Source organism: Scardinius erythrophthalmus, assembly GCF_964197995.2.
Source record: "Scardinius erythrophthalmus genome assembly, chromosome: 15".
Taxonomy (NCBI): Eukaryota; Metazoa; Chordata; class Actinopteri; order Cypriniformes; family Leuciscidae; genus Scardinius; species Scardinius erythrophthalmus.
Window position 1 is genome coordinate 41,779,146 of NC_138235.1, and position 20,000 is coordinate 41,799,145.

The 20,000-nt window shown below is 38.9% G+C and overlaps 1 protein-coding gene across 1 annotated transcript in view; it reads left to right on the forward strand.

The window, feature by feature from the left end:
• ttc39b (tetratricopeptide repeat domain 39B) overlaps window positions 1-20,000 on the forward strand; it is a 36,951-nt gene that overhangs the window by 2,680 nt on the left and 14,271 nt on the right. Inside the window, exons 2-10 of the mRNA XM_081387333.1 lie at window positions 1,251-1,285; window positions 1,413-1,517; window positions 14,800-14,931; window positions 15,011-15,087; window positions 15,324-15,391; window positions 16,521-16,585; window positions 17,470-17,575; window positions 17,692-17,757; window positions 19,140-19,248. Of these exons, the coding sequence (XP_081243459.1) occupies window positions 1,251-1,285; window positions 1,413-1,517; window positions 14,800-14,931; window positions 15,011-15,087; window positions 15,324-15,391; window positions 16,521-16,585; window positions 17,470-17,575; window positions 17,692-17,757; window positions 19,140-19,248 (763 nt within the window). The remainder of the gene's footprint in view (window positions 1-1,250; window positions 1,286-1,412; window positions 1,518-14,799; window positions 14,932-15,010; window positions 15,088-15,323; window positions 15,392-16,520; window positions 16,586-17,469; window positions 17,576-17,691; window positions 17,758-19,139; window positions 19,249-20,000) is intronic.

Sequence of the window (20,000 nt, forward strand, 5' to 3'; positions counted from 1 at the left end):
AGCATTCCAGTGACATGTTTGTTCCCGCGTTCAAGACGACAATAGAGGCGTTTCAGGAGTTCAGAAACACTGTCTCATCACACACACTATAGAGAATAACTCAACACACACACACACACACACACACACACACACACACACACACACACACACACACACACTAGCTCTATTCAGCACACACACACACACACACACACATACTGATGTAGTTGAAGGATGTTAGTGGTTTTCCAGCATTCCAGTGACATGTTTGTTCCCGCGTTCAAGACGACAATAGAGACGTTTCAGGAGTTCAGAAACACTGTCTCATCACACACACTATAGAGAATAACTCAACACACACACACACACACACACACTATAGAGAATAACTCATCACACACACACACACTATAGAGAATAACTCAACACACACACACACACACACACTATAGAGAATAACTCAACACACACACTATAGAGAATAACTCAACACACACACTATAGAGAATAACTCAACACACACACTAAACACAGATCAACATGTTAATAAAAATTTTCATGTTAGTTCTCAGTGCATTAAAATAATATTAACAGACGCAACTTTTGATCTTAATAATGAACTAGTAAAAGCTGAGATTAGATGTTAGCTAATGTAAAGTGTTAGCGGTGCTATTCATAATGTTTGTTTTTCAGCACTGCACTTTGACAAATTCGTTTAAAAATTGATGACCGTAAATGTCACCGTTACACACACACACACGCTCACACACACTTCAGCATGAGGCCTAATGCATTATAACTGTATGGAGTTTTTAATGGGTCTGAATAACGTCAGCGTCTGTAATATCGTTAAATTATTGCAAATGACAGGAAATGGGGAGGGGAGGGTGTATATATATATATATATATATATATATAGTGAATGTAGAATATTGTATGAATATCTGAAATGTAGTGTGTGTTTATGTATGTGTGTAGGCCTATATATAAAATTATTGTAGTGTATTATTATGGAAATGATTACAGTGTGTATTTTAGGATATTGTATATGTTCATACTGTGATGAAGGCGTCAGGTTTGTGTGTCAGCGATGGACAAACTGAGTTACATAACTGAGGATCTATAAATAGAGACAGTCGTGTTAGTGAACCATCTGATCTGACAGAGAAGCGTGTGTGTGTGTGTGTGTGTCTGCACTACAGTTGCTCTACTTCACACACACACACACACACACACGTTTATGTTCATTATCTGTTTGGTTGTTTCAGGACTGTTTTCAAGACGCGTTCGATCGCATCCCAGTGTGAGTATCACATCAGATCATCCCTCACAATCAGGACCAGTCAGATTTATGTATCTGAATATAGTGTGTTTGTGTGTTTGTTTGTGTGTGTGTTTGTTTGTGTGTGTGTGTGTGTGTGTGTGTTCAGGGCATCTAAGATGGACCTGCGCACGTCTATAGAGGAGTGCACCATGGCCCTCAACCTCGTCCTCAACAACAAGTTCTCTGAAGCCCTGGACCTCCTCAAACCCTGGTACACCTGTGTGTGTGTGTGTGTGTGTGTGTGTGTGTGTGTGTGTGTGTGTGTGTGTGTGTGTGTGTGTGTGTGTGTGTGTGTGTGTGTGTGTGTGTGTGTGTGTGTGTGTGTGTGTGTGTGTGTGTGTGTGTGTGTGTGTGTGTGTGTGTGTGTGTGTGTGAGTGTGTGAGTGTTTGAGTGTGCGAGTGAGGGAGTGTTCGAATGAGTGTGCGAGTGTTTGAGTGAGTGAGTGTTAGAGTGAGTGTGCGAGTGTTCGAGTGAGTGAATGTTAGAGTGAGTGTGCGAGTGTTCGAGTGAGTGAGTGTTAGAGTGAGGGAGTGAGTGTGTGTGAGTGTTCGAGTGAGTGTGCGAGTGTTCGAGTGAGTGAGTGTTAGAGTGAGTGTGCGAGTGTTCGAGTGAGTGAATGTTAGAGTGAGGGAGTGAGTGTGTGTGAGTGTTCGAGTGAGTGTGAGTGAGTGTTCGAGTGAGTGTGTGTGTGTGTGTGTGTGTGTGTGTGTGTGTGTGTGTGTGTGTGAGAGTGAGTGTGTGAGTGTCCGAGTGTGAGTGAGTGTTCGAGTGAGTGAGTGAGTGTGTGTGTGTGTGTGTGTGTGTGAGTGAGTGAGTGTTCGAGTGTTCGAGTGAGTGAGTGAGTGTACGAGTGTTCGAGTGAGTGAGTGAGTGTGTGTGTGTGAGTGAGTGAGTGTTCGAGTGTTCAAGTGAGTGAGTGAGTGTACGAGTGTTCGAGTGAGTGAGTGAGTGTACGAGTGTTCGAGTGAGTGAGTGAGTGAGTGAGTGTACGAATGTTCGAGTGAGTGAGTGTTAGAGTGAGGGAGTGAGTGTTCGAGGGAGTGAGTGTTTGAGTGAGTGAGTGAGTGAGTGAGTGAGTGAGTGAGTGAGTGAGTGAGTGAGTGAGTGAGTGAGTGAGTGAGTGAGTGAGTGAGTGAGTGAGTGAGTGAGTGAGTGAGTGAGTGAGTGAGTGTGTGTGTGTTTGAGTGAGTGTTTGAGTGAGTGAGTGAGTGTTTGAGTGAGTGAGTGAGTGTTTGAGTGAGTGAGTGTTCGAGTGAGTGAGTGTTCGAGTGAGTAAGTGTTTGAGTGAGTGAGTGAGTGTTCGAGTGAGTGAGTGAGTGTTCGAGTGAGTGAGTGAGTGAGTGTTCGAGTGAGTGAGTGAGTGAGTGTTCGAGTGAGTGAGTGAGTGTTCGAGTGAGTGAGTGAGTGTTCGAGTGAGTGAGTGAGTGTTCGAGTGAGTGAGTGAGTGTTCGAGTGAGTGAGTGAGTGTTCGAGTGAGTGAGTGAGTGTGTGTGAGTGAGTGAGTGTTCGAGTGTTCGAGTGAGTGAGTGAGTGTACGAGTGTTCGAGTGAGTGAGTGAGTGTGTGTGAGTGAGTGAGTGTTCGAGTGTTCGAGTGAGTGAGTGAGTGTACGAGTGTTCGAGTGAGTGAGTGAGTGTACGAGTGTTCGAGTGAGTGAGTGAGTGAGTGAGTGTACGAATGTTCGAGTGAGTGAGTGTTAGAGTGAGGGAGTGAGTGTTCGAGGGAGTGAGTGTTTGAGTGAGTGTTTGAGTGAGTGAGTGAGTGAGTGAGTGAGTGAGTGAGTGAGTGAGTGAGTGAGTGAGTGAGTGAGTGAGTGAGTGAGTGAGTGAGTGAGTGAGTGAGTGAGTGAGTGAGTGAGTGTGTGTGTGTTTGAGTGAGTGAGTGAGTGTTTGAGTGAGTGAGTGAGTGTTTGAGTGAGTGAGTGAGTGTTCGAGTGAGTGAGTGTTTGAGTGAGTGAGTGAGTGTTCGAGTGAGTGAGTGAGTGTTCGAGTGAGTGAGTGTTTGAGTGAGTGAGTGAGTGTTCGAGTGAGTGAGTGAGTGTTCGAGTGAGTGAGTGAGTGAGTGTTCGAGTGAGTGAGTGAGTGTTCGAGTGAGTGAGTGAGTGTTCGAGTGAGTGAGTGAGTGTTCGAGTGAGTGAGTGAGTGTTCGAGTGAGTGAGTGAGTGTTCGAGTGAGTGAGTGAGTGTTCGAGTGAGTGAGTGTTCGAGTGAGTGAGTGTTCGAGTGAGTGAGTGAGTGAGTGAGTGAGTGTTCGAGTGAGTGAGTGAGTGTTCGAGTGAGTGAGTGAGTGTTCGAGTGAGTGAGTGTTTGAGTGAGTGAGTGAGTGTTTGAGTGAGTGAGTGTTTGTTTGAGTGAGTGAGTGAGTGAGTGAGTGTTTGTTTGAGTGAGTGAGTGTTTGTTTGAGTGAGTGAGTGAGTGAGTGTTTGTTTGAGTGAGTGAGTGTTTGTTTGAGTGAGTGAGTGTTTGTTTGAGTGAGTGAGTGTTCGAGTGAGTGAGTGTTTGAGTGAGTGTTTGTTTGAGTGAGTGAGTGTTTGTTTGAGTGAGTGAGTGTTTGTTTGAGTGAGTGAGTGTTTGTTTGTTTGAGTGAGTGAGTGAGTGAGTGAGTGAGTGAGTGAGTGATTGAGTGTTTGTTTGAGTGAGTGAGTGTTTGTTTGAGTTTGTTGTTTAAATGAGTCTACTCCATCAGGATACTCCTATAAGCACGAGCCCCGTCTGAATGGTCGTGGCGGCGGTGTTGCAACAATCTATAGAGATTTTCTCAATGTTACTCAGAAAACGGGTTATAAGTTTATTTCATTTGAAGTACTTGTACTAAATGTTACGCTCTTAGATGTTCGAAAAACATCCCTATTATCTCTAGCCTTGGCTACCGTATATAGACCGCCTGGGCCTTACACTGATTTCCTAAAAGAGTTTGCAGATTTTCTCTCAGACCTATTAGTTAACTTCGATAAAGCATTAATTGTTGGAGAGGTTAGGGGCTGCGTTTACTGATTTATTAAACTCCTTTGGGGTCAAGCAAAACATTACTGGACCGACTCATCAATTTAATCATACACTCGATTTAATTATATCACATGGAACCGATCCAACCGATATAGATATCATTCCACAAAGTGACGATGTCACTGACCATTACATGGTAACTTGCATATTACGTACTCCTGTAATATATCATGCTGCGCCGCGTTATCGATTAGGCAGAACAATCCTTCCATCCACTATAGATCATTTTTCAAACAGCTTATCTGATCTGTCTCAGCTGCTCAGTGAACCCAAACAAACAGATGAACTTGAGGAATTAACTAGCACTATGAGCACCATTCTCTCTGGATCATTGGATATTGTTGCGCCCATTAGATTAAAAAAGGTCAGAGAGGAGACTTCCGGGGAAGATGGCGTACAGGGCAGTCGTTTAATTAAGCTCCCCCTAGTCGGTTATTACAAACCCGCCTAAAATGCCCAACTCGAAAACCAAAACGGATGATATGGGTGGGGGAACTAAACGAAGAAGTAAGACAACTAACCAGAAACAAGACAAAGCGGAAAAGCCACCTGAAAGAATCTCTGAAAGTGAGGCTAGCGAACTCGAAGACAACACAGCGGAGAAAATGGAGGCCCAAGACCACAACGAGACACTTCGCGTAGGTCTAGCTACAATTAGCAAAGACATAAAAGACCTCAAACAAGAACTACGACACGAACTAATCCTCTTAAAAGACGAACTGAAAAAAGAAATGAAAGAAGAAATGACGACTCTCCAACAAGATGTCGAGCGAAGGCTAGCAGATAACATGAACGAGCTACAAACGCAGAAGGCTAACCTGGCTGAGGCGCACGAGCGCATTGCAGAACTGGAGGAATGGAAGACAGATGCGGGTGAATTGATGGTGGAGCTGCTGGACCAGGCAAATCAGATACAGGAAAAAGTAACTGACCTTGAAGGGAGATCGAGGAGAAATAACATCCGAATCTTTGGTCTCCCTGAAGACACGGAAGAAAGCTCAACTAGTAAGTATGTGGAGCAACTTCTAAAAACAAAGTTACAACTGTCCGAAGATGAAGAGCTCCACATCCAACGAGCACACCGGGCTCTCGCACCAAAACCAAATGCGAATGCTGCGCCCAGGTCGATCATTGTTAATTTTCTTAAATTCGAGACAAAAGAGATGATCCTAAAAAAAGCCTGGAAGACAAAAATACTAATGGGGAACAAACAAATCTATTTCGATCATGACTATCCTGCCGAAGTTGTCCAGAAAAGGAAAACGTACAACGGCATTAAAAAAGTGTTGAAGGAGAACGGTATTCGGTTCCAGACACCGCTGACAAGGATACGGATACACTGGAGCAGCGGGGTAAAAACGTATCACAACGCCAGGGAAGCTTCACTGGATATGAAAGAGAGGGGATACGGAGTCGACCCGCCAGGCGATGACGGCAGATCAGCGGCAGAGGGAAGGAGGCGAGCCGTCGCAGATTGGCAGCGCGTCCGGGGGAAAGACCAAGGCCGTGAAGCAGCGCACCGAGCCAGAGAGAGGCTTCAGGTGTTTCTCAGGAAAACATGAACATTAACGGGAGGCAATACCTCAAATAAGTAAGACTTCTTCTGCATTTATAAGACTCTAAACCGATCGGGGGCGGACTATTTGCTTTTCTTCTTTTTTTTTTATTATCTTCCTCGAGTTGGACTCATCTAGGCGTTTTAAATCTAGAGCGTCTAGGGAGGGGCCCTCTTAGAGATGAGGATTTCCCCTCCACCTACCAACGGGATTTCGGGGTATAGTGAGTATATACCCTGCTGTTTGAAGTCTGTTTTTGTTTATGTGGAGATGTTCTTTGTTCTTGTATGTTTAGTTCAGAGTTGTAGGGGAGTGTACTTAAAAAAGCCTGCAGAATATGGAGTCAAATAATGTTAAGATGATGTCGCTGAATGTAAATGGCCTGAATAATCCAATCAAAAGACAAAAGGTAATGACAAAAATTAAAAAAGAAAAGGCACAAATTATTTTTCTTCAAGAGACCCACCTAACTCAATCAGAACATAATAAACTAAAAAGATATGGTTATAATAACCTTTACTGCAGTTCATTCAAAGAAGGATGTAGAAGAGGAGTGGCAATATTAATATCAAATACAGTCCAATTTTATTTTGAAAAGGAATGCAAAGATAAAGAGGGGAGATACGTTGCAGTAATAGGTAGAATAGATAATGAACCAGTAACATTAATAAATATCTACGCACCCCCAGAAAGTGACAAGTGTTTTTTCAAAAGCATATTCGATATCATAACAGCAGAAGCAAAGGGTATTTTAATTTGTGGAGGGGATCTGAATGTTATCAGAAATTACAAACTAGATACAACTAGCCTAAAAAAGAATAAAACTCATTTGACAAGATATATAAATACATTATTGGAAGAGATGGGGATGATAGATGTGTGGAGGAGTCTGCACCCCCTAGAAAAGGATTTCACACATTACTCAGCAGCACACAAAGTTCATTCAAGGATCGATTATTTTTTTACGAATCAAGAAGACAAACACAGGGTGAGGGAATGTAGAATAGGGGCAGCGGACTTGTCAGATCATAACCCTCTGCATCTAATTATAAATATAACCAATAGAAAGCGGCACACAATATGGAGACTAAATCTGGGAATACTTAACAACGATCAAAGAAAGGAGAAGGTAAAAGCAGAAATAAGAAGATATATACAAGAAAACAACAATGGGGCAGTAGATCCAACAATAACATGGGATGCCATGAAAGCAGTCATCAGGGGAAAGCTGATAGCTGAGACAGCATATGTAAAAAGGATTAAATTGGAGTCTCACAAGTTAATCAATGAAAAGTTAAGGCAATTGGAACGGGAGCACCAAAACGCATATGACCCAAAAATATACCAAGAAATTAAGGAAATGAGAGCAAAAATAAATGATATATTAGCAGATGAAATTGAGAAAAAGAACACATTTTTGAAGCAGAACTATTACGAAGCAGGCTCAAAGGCTGCTAAAGTGTTGGCAAAACGTATACGCAAACAGCAAGCAATTAATAATATACACGAAATCAGGCATCCCAAAACAGATGAAATAATATCTAATCCAGAGGGAATTGGAAAAATCTTTCAGGGGTATTATCAAGAGCTATACACACAGCCTATATCAGCAGATGGAGATGAAATGAAAGTATTTCTGGATTTACTGGACTTGCCTTCCATTGGAACCATACAAAATGGTAGATTAACAGCTGACATTACAATAGACGAGGTGAAAGATGCGGTAAATAAACTGAAAAATAATAAATCACCGGGAAGTGACGGATACCCAGCAGAGTGGTATAAGATGTTTGGGGAGGACTTATTTCCACTACTCCTGGCCTCCTTTAATTGGACGCTTCAAAACAATAAAATGCCTCCATCCTGGGCTGAAGCAATAATTACAGTTATACCAAAACAAGGAAAAGAAAAAAATAGTTGTGCCAACTTCAGACCAATTTCAATATTGAATGTGGATTACAAAATATATACAACAATTATTTCTAAAAGACTGAACTCTTTTGTAGGAGAAATAGTAGAGGAAGATCAAACAGGATTTATTCGAGGACGCCAGACACACGACAACATTAGGAGAACATTACATGTGATAGATCAAGCAACAAAAGACAAAGAAAGCACATTATTAGTAAGTATAGATGCCGAAAAAGCTTTCGACTGTGTCAACTGGGAATTTTTATACAAAGTATTGGAACGATTTGGGTTCAACAATAAATCAATACAGTGCATAAAGACACTATATCAAGAGCCTACTGCTAGAATAAAAATTAATGGAAGTTTGACAGACAAAATTAGACTACAAAGATCGACAAGGCAAGGATGCTGCCTATCACCCACCCTATTTGCTCTTTTTATAGAGCCTCTAGCGCAAGCAGTTAGACAGGACCAAGAGATCGGGGGAGTGACTGTGAATGGTATAGAACAAAAAATAGGACTTTTTGCAGATGATGTCATAGTTTACCTCAGACGTCCAAATGAATCACTGCCTCTATTGATTAAACTCTTAGAATCGTATGGATGGCTATCAGGATACAAAGTCAATATCAGTAAGACACAGATGTTAGCAATAAATTATAGCCCAGCAAAAGAGATCAAAGAGACATTTAATTTTAATTGGAAACTTAAAAAAATTGAATATTTAGGGGTCACGATCACCAAAACATTATCCAAATTATACAAGGCTAATTATAATAAGATAAATCAAGAGATGCAAAAAGACATTGAAAGATGGTCCATATTAATGCTAGATTTTAGTTCTAAAATTGAAATAATCAGAATGAATGTGCTGCCAAGGCTCTTATATCTTTTCCAATCTGTACCTATAGAGGTTCCCCAGTCCCAGTTTACTAGCTGGAGTAGAATAATATCAAGGTTTGTTTGGGGAGGCAAGAAGCCTAGGATAAAAATGGAAACTCTCCAGCTGCCAAAGGAAGAAGGAGGAATGGGACTCCCACATCTCAAAGATTACTTCCATGCAGCACAATTAAGATATGTTGTAGATTGGTGTAAAGCAGACTATACCGCAAAATGGAAAGAAATGGAAATAAAATGTGGAGAAAACCCAATACAGAATATTATAGGCGATGAAGGAATGTACAAGAAATCCAAAATCCAAACAGATTCAATCACAACTTTTACATTGAAAATATGGTACAGTATAATAAGGAGATATAAAATACAGAAAGACATAAGTGTCTTGAGGTGGATAGCATATGATAGTAATTTTATACCAAATAAATATGATACAGGGTTCAAACGGTGGGAAACAAAGGGAATTACGGCATGGTGTGTTATAATGAAAGATGGACAGCTGGAGAGTTTTCAAGAAATGAAAGAAAAGTATGACCTAGATAAACATGAATTCTACAGATACCTACAGCTTAGAAACTATTTTAAGAAAGAAATCAGAGTGGACCCCTCCAGTGAAATGAACGGAGTGATAAAAATCTTAATCAAAGCATATAAGGAAAGCAAAATTAAAATCATATCTGAACTCCATAAAAATATAATAAGAAACAGACATTCAACAAAATACATAAAAGAAAAATGGGAATCAGAACTTAACATTAATATCTCAGATGAAGATTGGCAAAATATGGTGAAAATGCATTATACATCCACTGGTTCACGGAACTGGAGGGAGTTCTCCTGGAAAAATTTGGTTCGTTTTTTTATTACCCCCAAAGTTAGCAGCAAACAATTAAGCAAAAACATACCCTGTTGGAGAGGTTGTGGTGTACTGAATGCGGGTCACGCACATGTGTTTTGGAAATGCGATAAAATAACACAGTTCTGGATTATGATACATGATTCATTACAGAAAATACTGGGCTATAAGATTCCTATGACTTGTACAGTACTGTATTTGTGTAACCTATATGAAGGAAATGTACAGCCATCTGACAGATATTTAGTTAAGATCCTGTTAATAGCTGGTAAAAAAGCTATCACAAAAAAATGGGGTAAACAGGACTCGCCTACTCAGGATCAATGGCTCCAGATCATTGAGGTAATCTATGAGATGGAAAAGTTGACGTACAGACTACGCTTACAGGAAGCTCAATTCGGAGAGAAATGGGAAAAATGGACGGTATTTAAAGAAGAGCGACAAAGACAAGAGTAAAGGTCTACAATTGGCTTAGAAGACTAACTGGTATACTGCAAGAAGACCTCCCCTCCTTAAATATATATATATATATATTTTTTTTTTTTCCTCTTTTCTGTTGTTTTTGTTTTCTTCTGCCTTGCTCTTTTGTTTAATTTATAATATGATGTAAGCAAATATTTTCTGTTGTTCCTGGAAAATACAAAACTTTCAATAAAAAGTAAAGTGACAAAAAAAAAAAAAAGGTCAGAGAGAAAAGTAAAGCACCATGGTACAACAATACTACGTGTGTTCTAAAGAGAGAAACCCGTAATTTAGAGCGTAAATGGAAACAAACTAATTTAGAGGTTTTTAGAATCGCATGGAAAGACAGTATGTCACGTTATAAAAAGGCCCTAAAAGCGGCCAGGGCTGAGCATCTATGCAAACTAATAGAAAACAACCATAACAATCCTAAGTTCTTATTTAACACCGTGGCGAGACTAACAAATAAACAGATGTCTCCTGAACAAAGTATTCCATTACAGTTTAGTAGTAATGATTTCATGAAGTTCTTCACTGAGAAAATAGAAAACATCAGAACCACAATTGTAAACGTTTAATCCTCAATCGCGCCTTATAATTCAGCCTCAATTATCACGCCGCAAGAACAATTACAGTGCTTTTCAACTATAGAACAAAAAGAGTTAAATAAACTTTTTACTTCATCTAAAACAACAACATGTTTACTAGATCCTATACCAACTAAACTATTGAAAGAAGTGTTACCTGTAGTGGAAGAGCCTCTCCTCAATATTATTAACTCGTCTTTATCTTTAGGTTATGTTCCCAAAACATTTAAATTGGCAGTTATAAAACCTCTCATTAAGAAACCACAATTAGATCCGAATAATCTAGTAAATTATAGACCCATTTCAAATCTACCTTTTATGTCTAAAATACTAGAAAAAGTTGTGTCCGCTCAACTGGGCTCTTTCTTACAAGAATATAGCCGCTTTTCCACCGAAATTACCCGGAACAATTTGTCCCAGGAACTTTTTTCCCAGGAACCTTTTTTGCCCCAGACCGGTTGCTTTCTGCGTTTACACCGCGGTCTAAAGTACCGGGAAGGTAAACTGCGCGCAACTGCTCCTCCCAGTCTGCGACGGACAGTAATCAGTTTTGAGCGCCACATTTATAAGTTTGGAGGAGATTCAAACTGTGTTGCAGTTATTGGTTTACTAACGAGGTAATTAACATAACAAAATAGACGAGCACTGATACTAAAGCGTGTTCAGAAAGCTTGTATGCGTATAAAATTAAGACAAGGTACGTTGTGAGATGACTGGGAATAACGCGCAAAAATTTCCTTTTGCGTAAATACTCTTTAAAAAAAGCCTGAACCCCGTCTATCAATCATAAATAGTGACAGTCTTGTAAATAGTTGTTTGTTACACCTCAATGCGCTATTTCAATCCTGTTATAGTAAATTTGTAACATGGTTTGCCTTGAAATAGATGACAAATGTGTAAACATAATGACTTAATATTAAAAGCTGTGGCATAAAAGAGACGAGCACTGATAAAGCGTGTTCAGAGCTCGTAATGCTAACGTTAAATATAAAATTGTATGTTATCAGCTATTGCGGACATTGGCCGTGAGATGGCTGTGACGAACGCGCAGAAAGTTTCCTCTTCCACAAATACCCAAATAATAAAGCCTGAAACTCGTCGCCAGTCCCCCAGTTTTTTTTATTAAATTCCATATTTGCAGACAGACAACTTTACTGCATGAAGCCACTTTTTAAAAGGGAGGTTAAAAATAAAGAAAATGCTGCGTGGAGTCATCCAACCAAAATGCGGCGTGAACACAACCAATCAGCTTGTGCAGCGCACAAGTCCCACCCCTGAAAGTTCCTGAACTTTGAAAAAGTACTACCTCGTGAGCAGGGACTATCGGAGGGGGAAATATTTACCCGGAACTTCATTTAGACCCTGGTTCCTGCGGTGTAAACACATCGAGTACCAGCCCAAAGTTCCTAGTTCCTGGGGAAAGTTCCTGCGGTGGAAACGCGGCTAATGACACCTATGAAAAGTTTCAGTCTGGGTTCAGGCCGCATCATAGCACTGAAACTGCGCTCGTTAAAATCACAAATGATTTACTTTTAGCTTCTGACCAAGGCTGTATCTCAATATTAGTTTTACTTGATCTTAGTGCTGCGTTCGATACTATAGATCATACAATACTCTTAGATCGACTACAAAATTATACTGGTGTTCAAGGACAAGCATTAAGCTGGTTTAGATCGTATTTATCTGACCGCTACCATTTTGTTTATTTAAATGGAGAAAAATCGATCATAACTCCAGTAAACTATGGAGTGCCGCAGGGATCTGTGTTAGGCCCTCTATTATTCTCAATATATATGCTGCCACTTGGAAATATTATAAGGAAACATGGAATTAGTTTCCATTGTTATGCTGATGACACTCAAATCTATATTTCATCACGGCCAGATGAAAACGCTAAATTATCCAAATTGACAGAGTGTGTTAAAGATATAAAAGATTGGATGACGCATAATTTTCTTTTATTAAATCCAGACAAGACAGAGGTACTACTTATCGGTTCAAAAAACCACCCACAAAACCTCTCACAATACAACTTTAACATAGTAGGATGTCCTGTTACTTCATCCTCTACAGTAAAAGACCTGGGTGTTATATTAGACTGCAACCTGTCTTTTGAAAATCATATTTCATATGTTACAAGAACAGCCTTTTTCCACCTTAGAAACATTGCTAAGCTACGTAATATGCTATCTGTTTCTGATGCAGAAAAGTTAGTTCATGCATTCATGACCTCGAGACTAGATTACTGTAATGCGTTATTAGCCGGTTGTCCTGCATCCTCAATAAACAAGCTACAGTTAGTCCAAAATGCCGCCGCAAGAGTTCTAACTAGATCAAGAAAATATGATCATATAACACCGATTTTATCATCTCTACATTGGTTACCTATAAAGTCCCGTATTAATTACAAGGTATTGCTACTGACTTATAAAGCCCTAAACGGCTTAGCTCCAGTCTATTTAACGGATCTTCTATCGCCCTATAATCCATCGCGCTCTTTAAGGTCACTAAATTCGAGGCTTTTGGTCATACCTAGGATATCTAGGTCCACCAAAGGAGGGAGAGCATTTTCACATTTAGCTCCAAAACTCTGGAATAGTCTTCCGGATACTGTTCGTTGCTCAGACTCGCTCTCCCAGTTTAAAACTAGATTAAAGACGCATCTCTTCAGCCAGGCATTCATATAATACTTTTAATCTTACAGTTAAATCCGACCTCTAGTTCATAAACGCCAGAGGAGAACTGGCCCCCGACTGAGCCCGGGTTCTCCCAAGGTTTTTTTTTCTCCATTAGGTCACCTGATGGAGTTTTTCGGTTCCTTGCCACTGTTGCCTTTGGCTTGCTCAGTTGGGGATATTTGGGGATATTTAATTGAATTAATCAATCAACGATACTATTGATCAGCATTACCAAACGTAGACGTTCCACTAGAAACAAACATTGATGTATTGTTCTAATTTATTACTGTGAAGCTGCTTTGATACAACCTGTGTTGTGAAAAGCGCTATATAAATAAACTTGACTTGACTTGACTTGACTTGAGTGAGTGAGTGTTCGAGTGAGTGAGTGTTTGAGTGTTCGAGTGAGTGAGTGAGTGTACGAATGGTCGAGTGAGTGAGTGTTCGAGTGAGTGAGTGAGTGAGTGAGTGTTTGTTTGAGTGAGTGAGTGTTTGTTTGAGTGAGTGAGTGTTTGTTTGAGTGAGTGAGTGTTTGTTTGAGTGAGTGAGTGTTTGTTTGTTTGATTGAGTGAGTGAGCGTGAGTGTTCGAGTGAGTGTGTGAGTGAGTGTGTGAGTGAGTGTGTGAGTGAGTGTGTGAGTGTGTGAGTGAGTGAGTGAGTGAGTGAGTGAGTGAGTGAGTGAGTGAGTGAGTGAGTGAGTGAGTGAGTGAGTGAGTGAGTGAGTGAGTGTTCGAGTGAGTGAGTGAGTGTGAGTGTTCGAGTGAGTGTTCGAGTGAGTGAGTGAGTGAGTGAGTGAGTGAGTGAGTGAGTGAGTGAGTGAGTGAGTGAGTGAGTGTGCGAGTGTTCGAGTGAGGGAGTGAGTGTGCAAGTGAGGGAGTGTGCAAGTGTTTGAGTGAGGGAGTGTGCGAGTGCGTGAGTGTTCGAGTGAGTGAGTGTGCGAGTGTTCGAGTGAGTGCGAGTGTGTGAGTGAGGGAGTGAGTGTGCAAGTGAGTGAGTGTGTAAGTGTTCGAGTGAGTGAGTGTGATCGAGTGTGCAAGTGAGTGTTCGAGTGAGAGAGTGTGAACGAGTGTGTGAGTGTTCGAGTGTGCGAGTGTTCGAGTGAGTGTGCGAGTGTTCGAGTGAGTGAGTGAGTGAGGGAGTGAGAGAGTGTGAACGAGTGTGCTAGTGAGTGAGTGTTCAGGTGAGTGAGTGAGTGTGCAAGTGAGGGAGTGAGTGCGAGTGAGGGAGTGAGAGAGGGAGGGAGAGAGTGAGGGAGTGAGAGAGTGAACGAGTGTGCAAGTGAGTGTTCGAGTGAGTGATTGAGTGTGCGAGCGAGTAAGTGTGCGAGTGAGGGAGTGAGTGAGGGAGCGAGTGAGGGAGGGAGTGAGCGAGCGAGTGAGGCAGGGAGGGAGGGAGTGAGTGAGGGAATGAGTGAGCGAGTGAGGCAGGGAGGGAGGGAGTGAGCGAGTGAGTGAAGCTAGAGCTGAAGGTGGACATTTGTACAATTACAAGTTTTAACTTGATGAAGTGTGTGTGTGTGTGTGTGTGTGTGTGTGTGTGTAGGTCTAAGGACAGCATGTATCACGCGCTGGGCTACAGCAGTATTATGGCCATGCAGGCCACCATGACCTTCGAGCACAAAGACATCCAGACCGGAATGGCCACTATCAAAGATGCCTTACAGACCTGCCAGAGGTGCGGCTCACACACTCTCCTCATGGTGTTCTGGACTCTTCCGGACTCTGATGTTCTGATGTTCTCCTTCTGTCTGCAGGTTCAGGAAGAGAAACTCAGTGGTCGGGTCCATTTCCAGCCTGTTGTCCAAACAGCCGTCAGACAGCCTGAGAGACGGTAACCGTGTGTGTCTGTGTGTGTGTGAGTGTGTGGGACACTGTACAGGTCTGAATGCGTTTGTGTGTGCACATGAACTTTAATGACATCCCATTCTTAATCTGTAGGGTTAAATATGGAGTTGAAACCCCTGAAAAACAACCCCACACCATAACCCCCCCTCCTCCCTCCACCAAACTTTACACTTGGCACAATGTTGTCAGTCAGTTCTTACTCGTGTGTGTGTGTGTGTGCAGAGGAGATGCATGCGGAGATCTGCTACGCTGAGTGTTTGCTGCAGAAAGCCACACTAACATTTGTACAGGTCAGTGAACCGTTTCACTTCAGTCCATTGTGTTTACATCGGCTTGACTAATAACTTGGCGACAGTTTTGTTTTAGAATGTGATACGATACTTCATTAGTAATCCAAACTGAACATGTTATAGCAGCAAAAACACACACTCGCACACAAACCAATGAAATAAAACAAAATACACATAAAAATTAACGGTAACACTTTACAATAAGGTTCATTAGTTAACATTAGTTAACTACATTAATTAGCATTAACTAATAATGAACAGCACATACAGCATTCATTAATCTTTGTTAATGTTAATTTCAACATTTACTAATGCATTATTAAAATCTTGTTAACATTAGTTAATGCACTGTGAACTAACATGAACTAACAATGAATGAGTGTATTTTTATTAACTAACGTTAACAAAGATTAACAAATACAGTAACGAATGGATTGCTCATGGTTAGTTAATACATTAATGTTAACTAATGAACCTTAATGTAAAGTGTTACCAAAATAACATCTGCATGCGCCATGTGAACGGCTATTCATATTACTAAACCATGCTTAAAATATAAAATCTAATAATGTGTCTTCTATGTATTTCAATTATCATAATATCAGTGAAATACTATTATAGTTGTTATTAATATTTTAACTAGCTATTTTAAGAAGTTTTTTATGTTGTATTACAGTTCAGTTTTATTTTATTTCAGGTTTTGGAAATGTTTTGTTGTTTTATGTTTAACAGTAATATTCCTGCTTGGCAAATAATCTTGTTTTAAGCATAAATCTAATACGTTTCAGTGTTTCTTCTCTCAGATGCTTCACTGGAAAACACAACACACGTATTGCGTTATAAGAAAATAATGTTTATGCAGAGAAGTAAAATAATATTAACAACTAAATATTTGCCAGAGGAATAAATAATATATTGCAATAATAAATCAAGATTTATGGAAGCTTGTTTCCACCAGAGAAAAAAAGTCAATCAACACAATCTTGCAATTGTGAGGAAAAAAAGTCAGAATTTGTAGATAAAAAGTCCCCAAAAAAATTTGTGGAAACAAGCTTCTATAATATTAAGAAAGATAAATATGAAATATAAGACAAATATCACATTCATCTCTGCCTTCTGTTTATTTCAGGATGAAAACATGATCAGTTTTATTAAAGGAGGAATCAAAGTACGCACAAGTTATCAAATTTACAAGTGAGTCTGAAATCAACAATTAATGGATGATTGTTGCCTTTATTAAAATATGATTTAATATACCACATGAAAGCTATTATAAACAGTTTTTTTTAATTATTGTATATAAGCAACCGTTAAATATTATTACATTTTAATATATTATGTAATATAAAATAATTAAATTAAATTCACATTTATTTGTATAGCGCTTTTCACAACACACATCGAGTCCATATTACAGTTTACAGAGATCTGCTATCAGAGGACACTGTCCAGTTATGTATTTCAGAGATGCACATACACAAAATCACAGTTAGCGAAAAATGTATTAATTTAAACAATGTAATAATTAAATGCAGAAACAATGAGCTCACTGAAGCAATGAATACTGGTTTGTTAACAAATGATTGACATTTATCTAATAATATTTAATGAAATTTAAAATAATAGAATGTATACTAATATATGGTACTTAAATATAATAAATGATATTACATTATATTTTTTTGTGAACAACTGTTTTCATTAAATAATCAATTTAGTACAAATCGAGATAAAATACATTAGAACATATACATCTCATACTGTGTATATATATATGTGTGTGTGTGTGTGTTTGTGTGTATATATGTGTGTGTGTGTATGTATGTGTATATATATATGTGTGTCTGTGTTTGTGTGTGTATGTGTGTGTGTATGTATGTATGTATATATATATATATATGTGTGTGTGTGTTTGTGTGTGTGTGTGTATAGTATGTATGTATATATATATATATATATATATATATATATATATATATATATGCTTAATTTATTTATATATATAATCTAATATTTTTATGGATTATTATTATTATTATTATTGTTATTATCTAACTGGGGTGTGTGTGTGTGTTTAGGGACTGCCAGAGTGTGTCGAACTTGCCTCAGGGAGTGGGCGGAGACAGCGAGGCCTTCAGACAGTTTGAGGGCGGAGTCAAGCTGGGGATTGGCTCCTTCAACCTGGTCAGTTAATGAGACAGGAAGTGCAGAAATTACCCTGAGAGTCATTGTGCATGTGGATAAACTAGACTAGTAAATCTCTCTTGAAGTGATGCTTGAACTCTGACCCTCTGTGTCAGATGCTGTCTTTACTGCCGGCACGAATCCTTCGACTGCTGGAGTTCATCGGCTTCTCAGGGAACCGAGTGAGTAACTAGTGGACAAAGAGATTGAGCTTTCCGGAACTTTCAATCGAACGAACCAGTTGCTTCGCAAAATGATTCACAGTTTCGAAGCACTTGAAACGTCACACCTTAAACCAAATACAGATGTTTTATTGAAGATGTGATCTAGTGGTCGACCGATGCCGATATTAGAGATCAGGCCAGCCGATATATGATGATATATAATATTAAATGCACAAAACAGGTCATCAAAAATCTAGACTGTCAAATAAACTTTTAGGTGAAAAAAAAAAAGTTTTAGTGCACAAAAACTTAAATAAAATAAATAATATAATAAGAATAGGTAATATGTAACAACTTACTTGTAGGTCTACACTACAAATAAAGCTTTTCTTAATATTTTTGTCTTGTTTCCAGTCCAAATATCTAAAAACTCTTAAATCAAGATGCATTTACTAGATGAGTAAAATGATATAAGATATTATGTCCTGTTTTCTGGGGGAATTAATCAAAATGAAGTGAGTTGATGCTTAAAAAAAAAAAAATTTACTGCCAATGGGGTCAGAAATATAATTTTAATTCAAACAGAATCAACATTATTTTTCTGATCATTTACTTGTTTTAAGCAAATACTCACTTCATTTTAATTAATTTCCCCAGAAAATGTAATTTTACTCATCTAGTAAATGCATCTTGATTTAAGAATTTTTAGATATTTGGACTGGAAACAAGACAAAAACACTGAGTAAGAAAAGCATTTTTTTTCAGTGTAAATTCTACATATTGCCCATTTATTGTTCAACAAAAAATATTTTAGCAATATGTGTATATTTGTTAGAATTATTGCGCTCATATTCTATTGTGCTCCGTCATTGGCGCTCGTTCATGGAAATCTGTCAAGTTTAGCGGAGATTCACTCCTGACCGCAAAATGTAAATATTTGCACGAGTTTCTAACATTTCCAGATGGAGAATATTCCTGTGAACAGTAAGTTAAGCACTGAGGAGAGCAGCACATCTCAAACACATTAAACACGCCAGGATCTGCACATCTCACGGGCTATTTTAATATAAAGCTTGTCTCATGTTTCAGACGAATTGGATAATGCACTTTCCCCGCACCAGCTCATATCAAACTACTGTAGGCTCTATTGATGTAAACTACAGTATTGTCTCATTACATATTGTTTATTAAAAACATATCGATATAGTGTACAAACTCAATACGGCTCTAGTGTGAATATGTCCGTTTATGCTCAGGAAGACATGAAAGAGTTTACTATTCGCTCGCTGTGAGACGCGGCAATCTGGATGTGTGTTGCTCACTAATCGGTCGACCTCTAATGTAATCTACACACACACACACACACACACACTCTAACGGCTGCTGTTTCTCTCCGGCAGGAGTTCGGTCTGTCTCAGCTGCGGGACGGCGCCGGTGGTCACAGTCTCAGATCAATCCTGTGTGTGCTGACGCTGCTCTTCTACCACACTTACGTCTCTCTGATACTCGGTAACCAGCGCTGAACACACTTTTGGCTACAGAGGGAAACTGGGCATCAGATGCGATCTAAAATCAGCTATATATATATGTATTTATATACACTATGTTGCCAAACGTTTTGGGACGTCTGCCTTTACGTGCACATGAACTTTAATGACACCCTATTCTTAATACCATAATCAAACCCCCCCTGCACCAAACAACCCCACACCATAATCCATAATCCACCATAATTGCCAAGTCAACATTTCTATTTTTAGTTTAGTTTTTTTAGTTTTTCATGAAATATTTTATTTAATTTCATCTAAATTTTAATTTAATTTAAACACACTCTCTCTTATTTTGACAATAACCCTTATTTATATATATTTTAAATATCTGTATAGTTTTTATTATTCTTTATTTCAGTTTATTATTCAGAAATAACATTATAACAGTTCAACTGTAAAATTACAATACTAATATTTATGTTTTTAGTATTGTCTTAATTTCTTCAATTTCAAACAGTTAACCAAGCATTTATTTATTTGTTTATTTATTAATTTTAGATATTTTGTTGTTATTCATTTTTATTTCAGTTTTAGTTTTATTAGTATATCAAGTTAAACTAAATGAAAATAAGAAATGATGCAATGGCAAGTTTTTTAATAATATATTAATTTCAGTTGAATATATACATAAATATGAAGAGTTCAGATGCAAAAGCCTCTAAGTGCCATTTGAAATTTTCTTCTAGAATGATAATTTTAATAAAGCTTGTA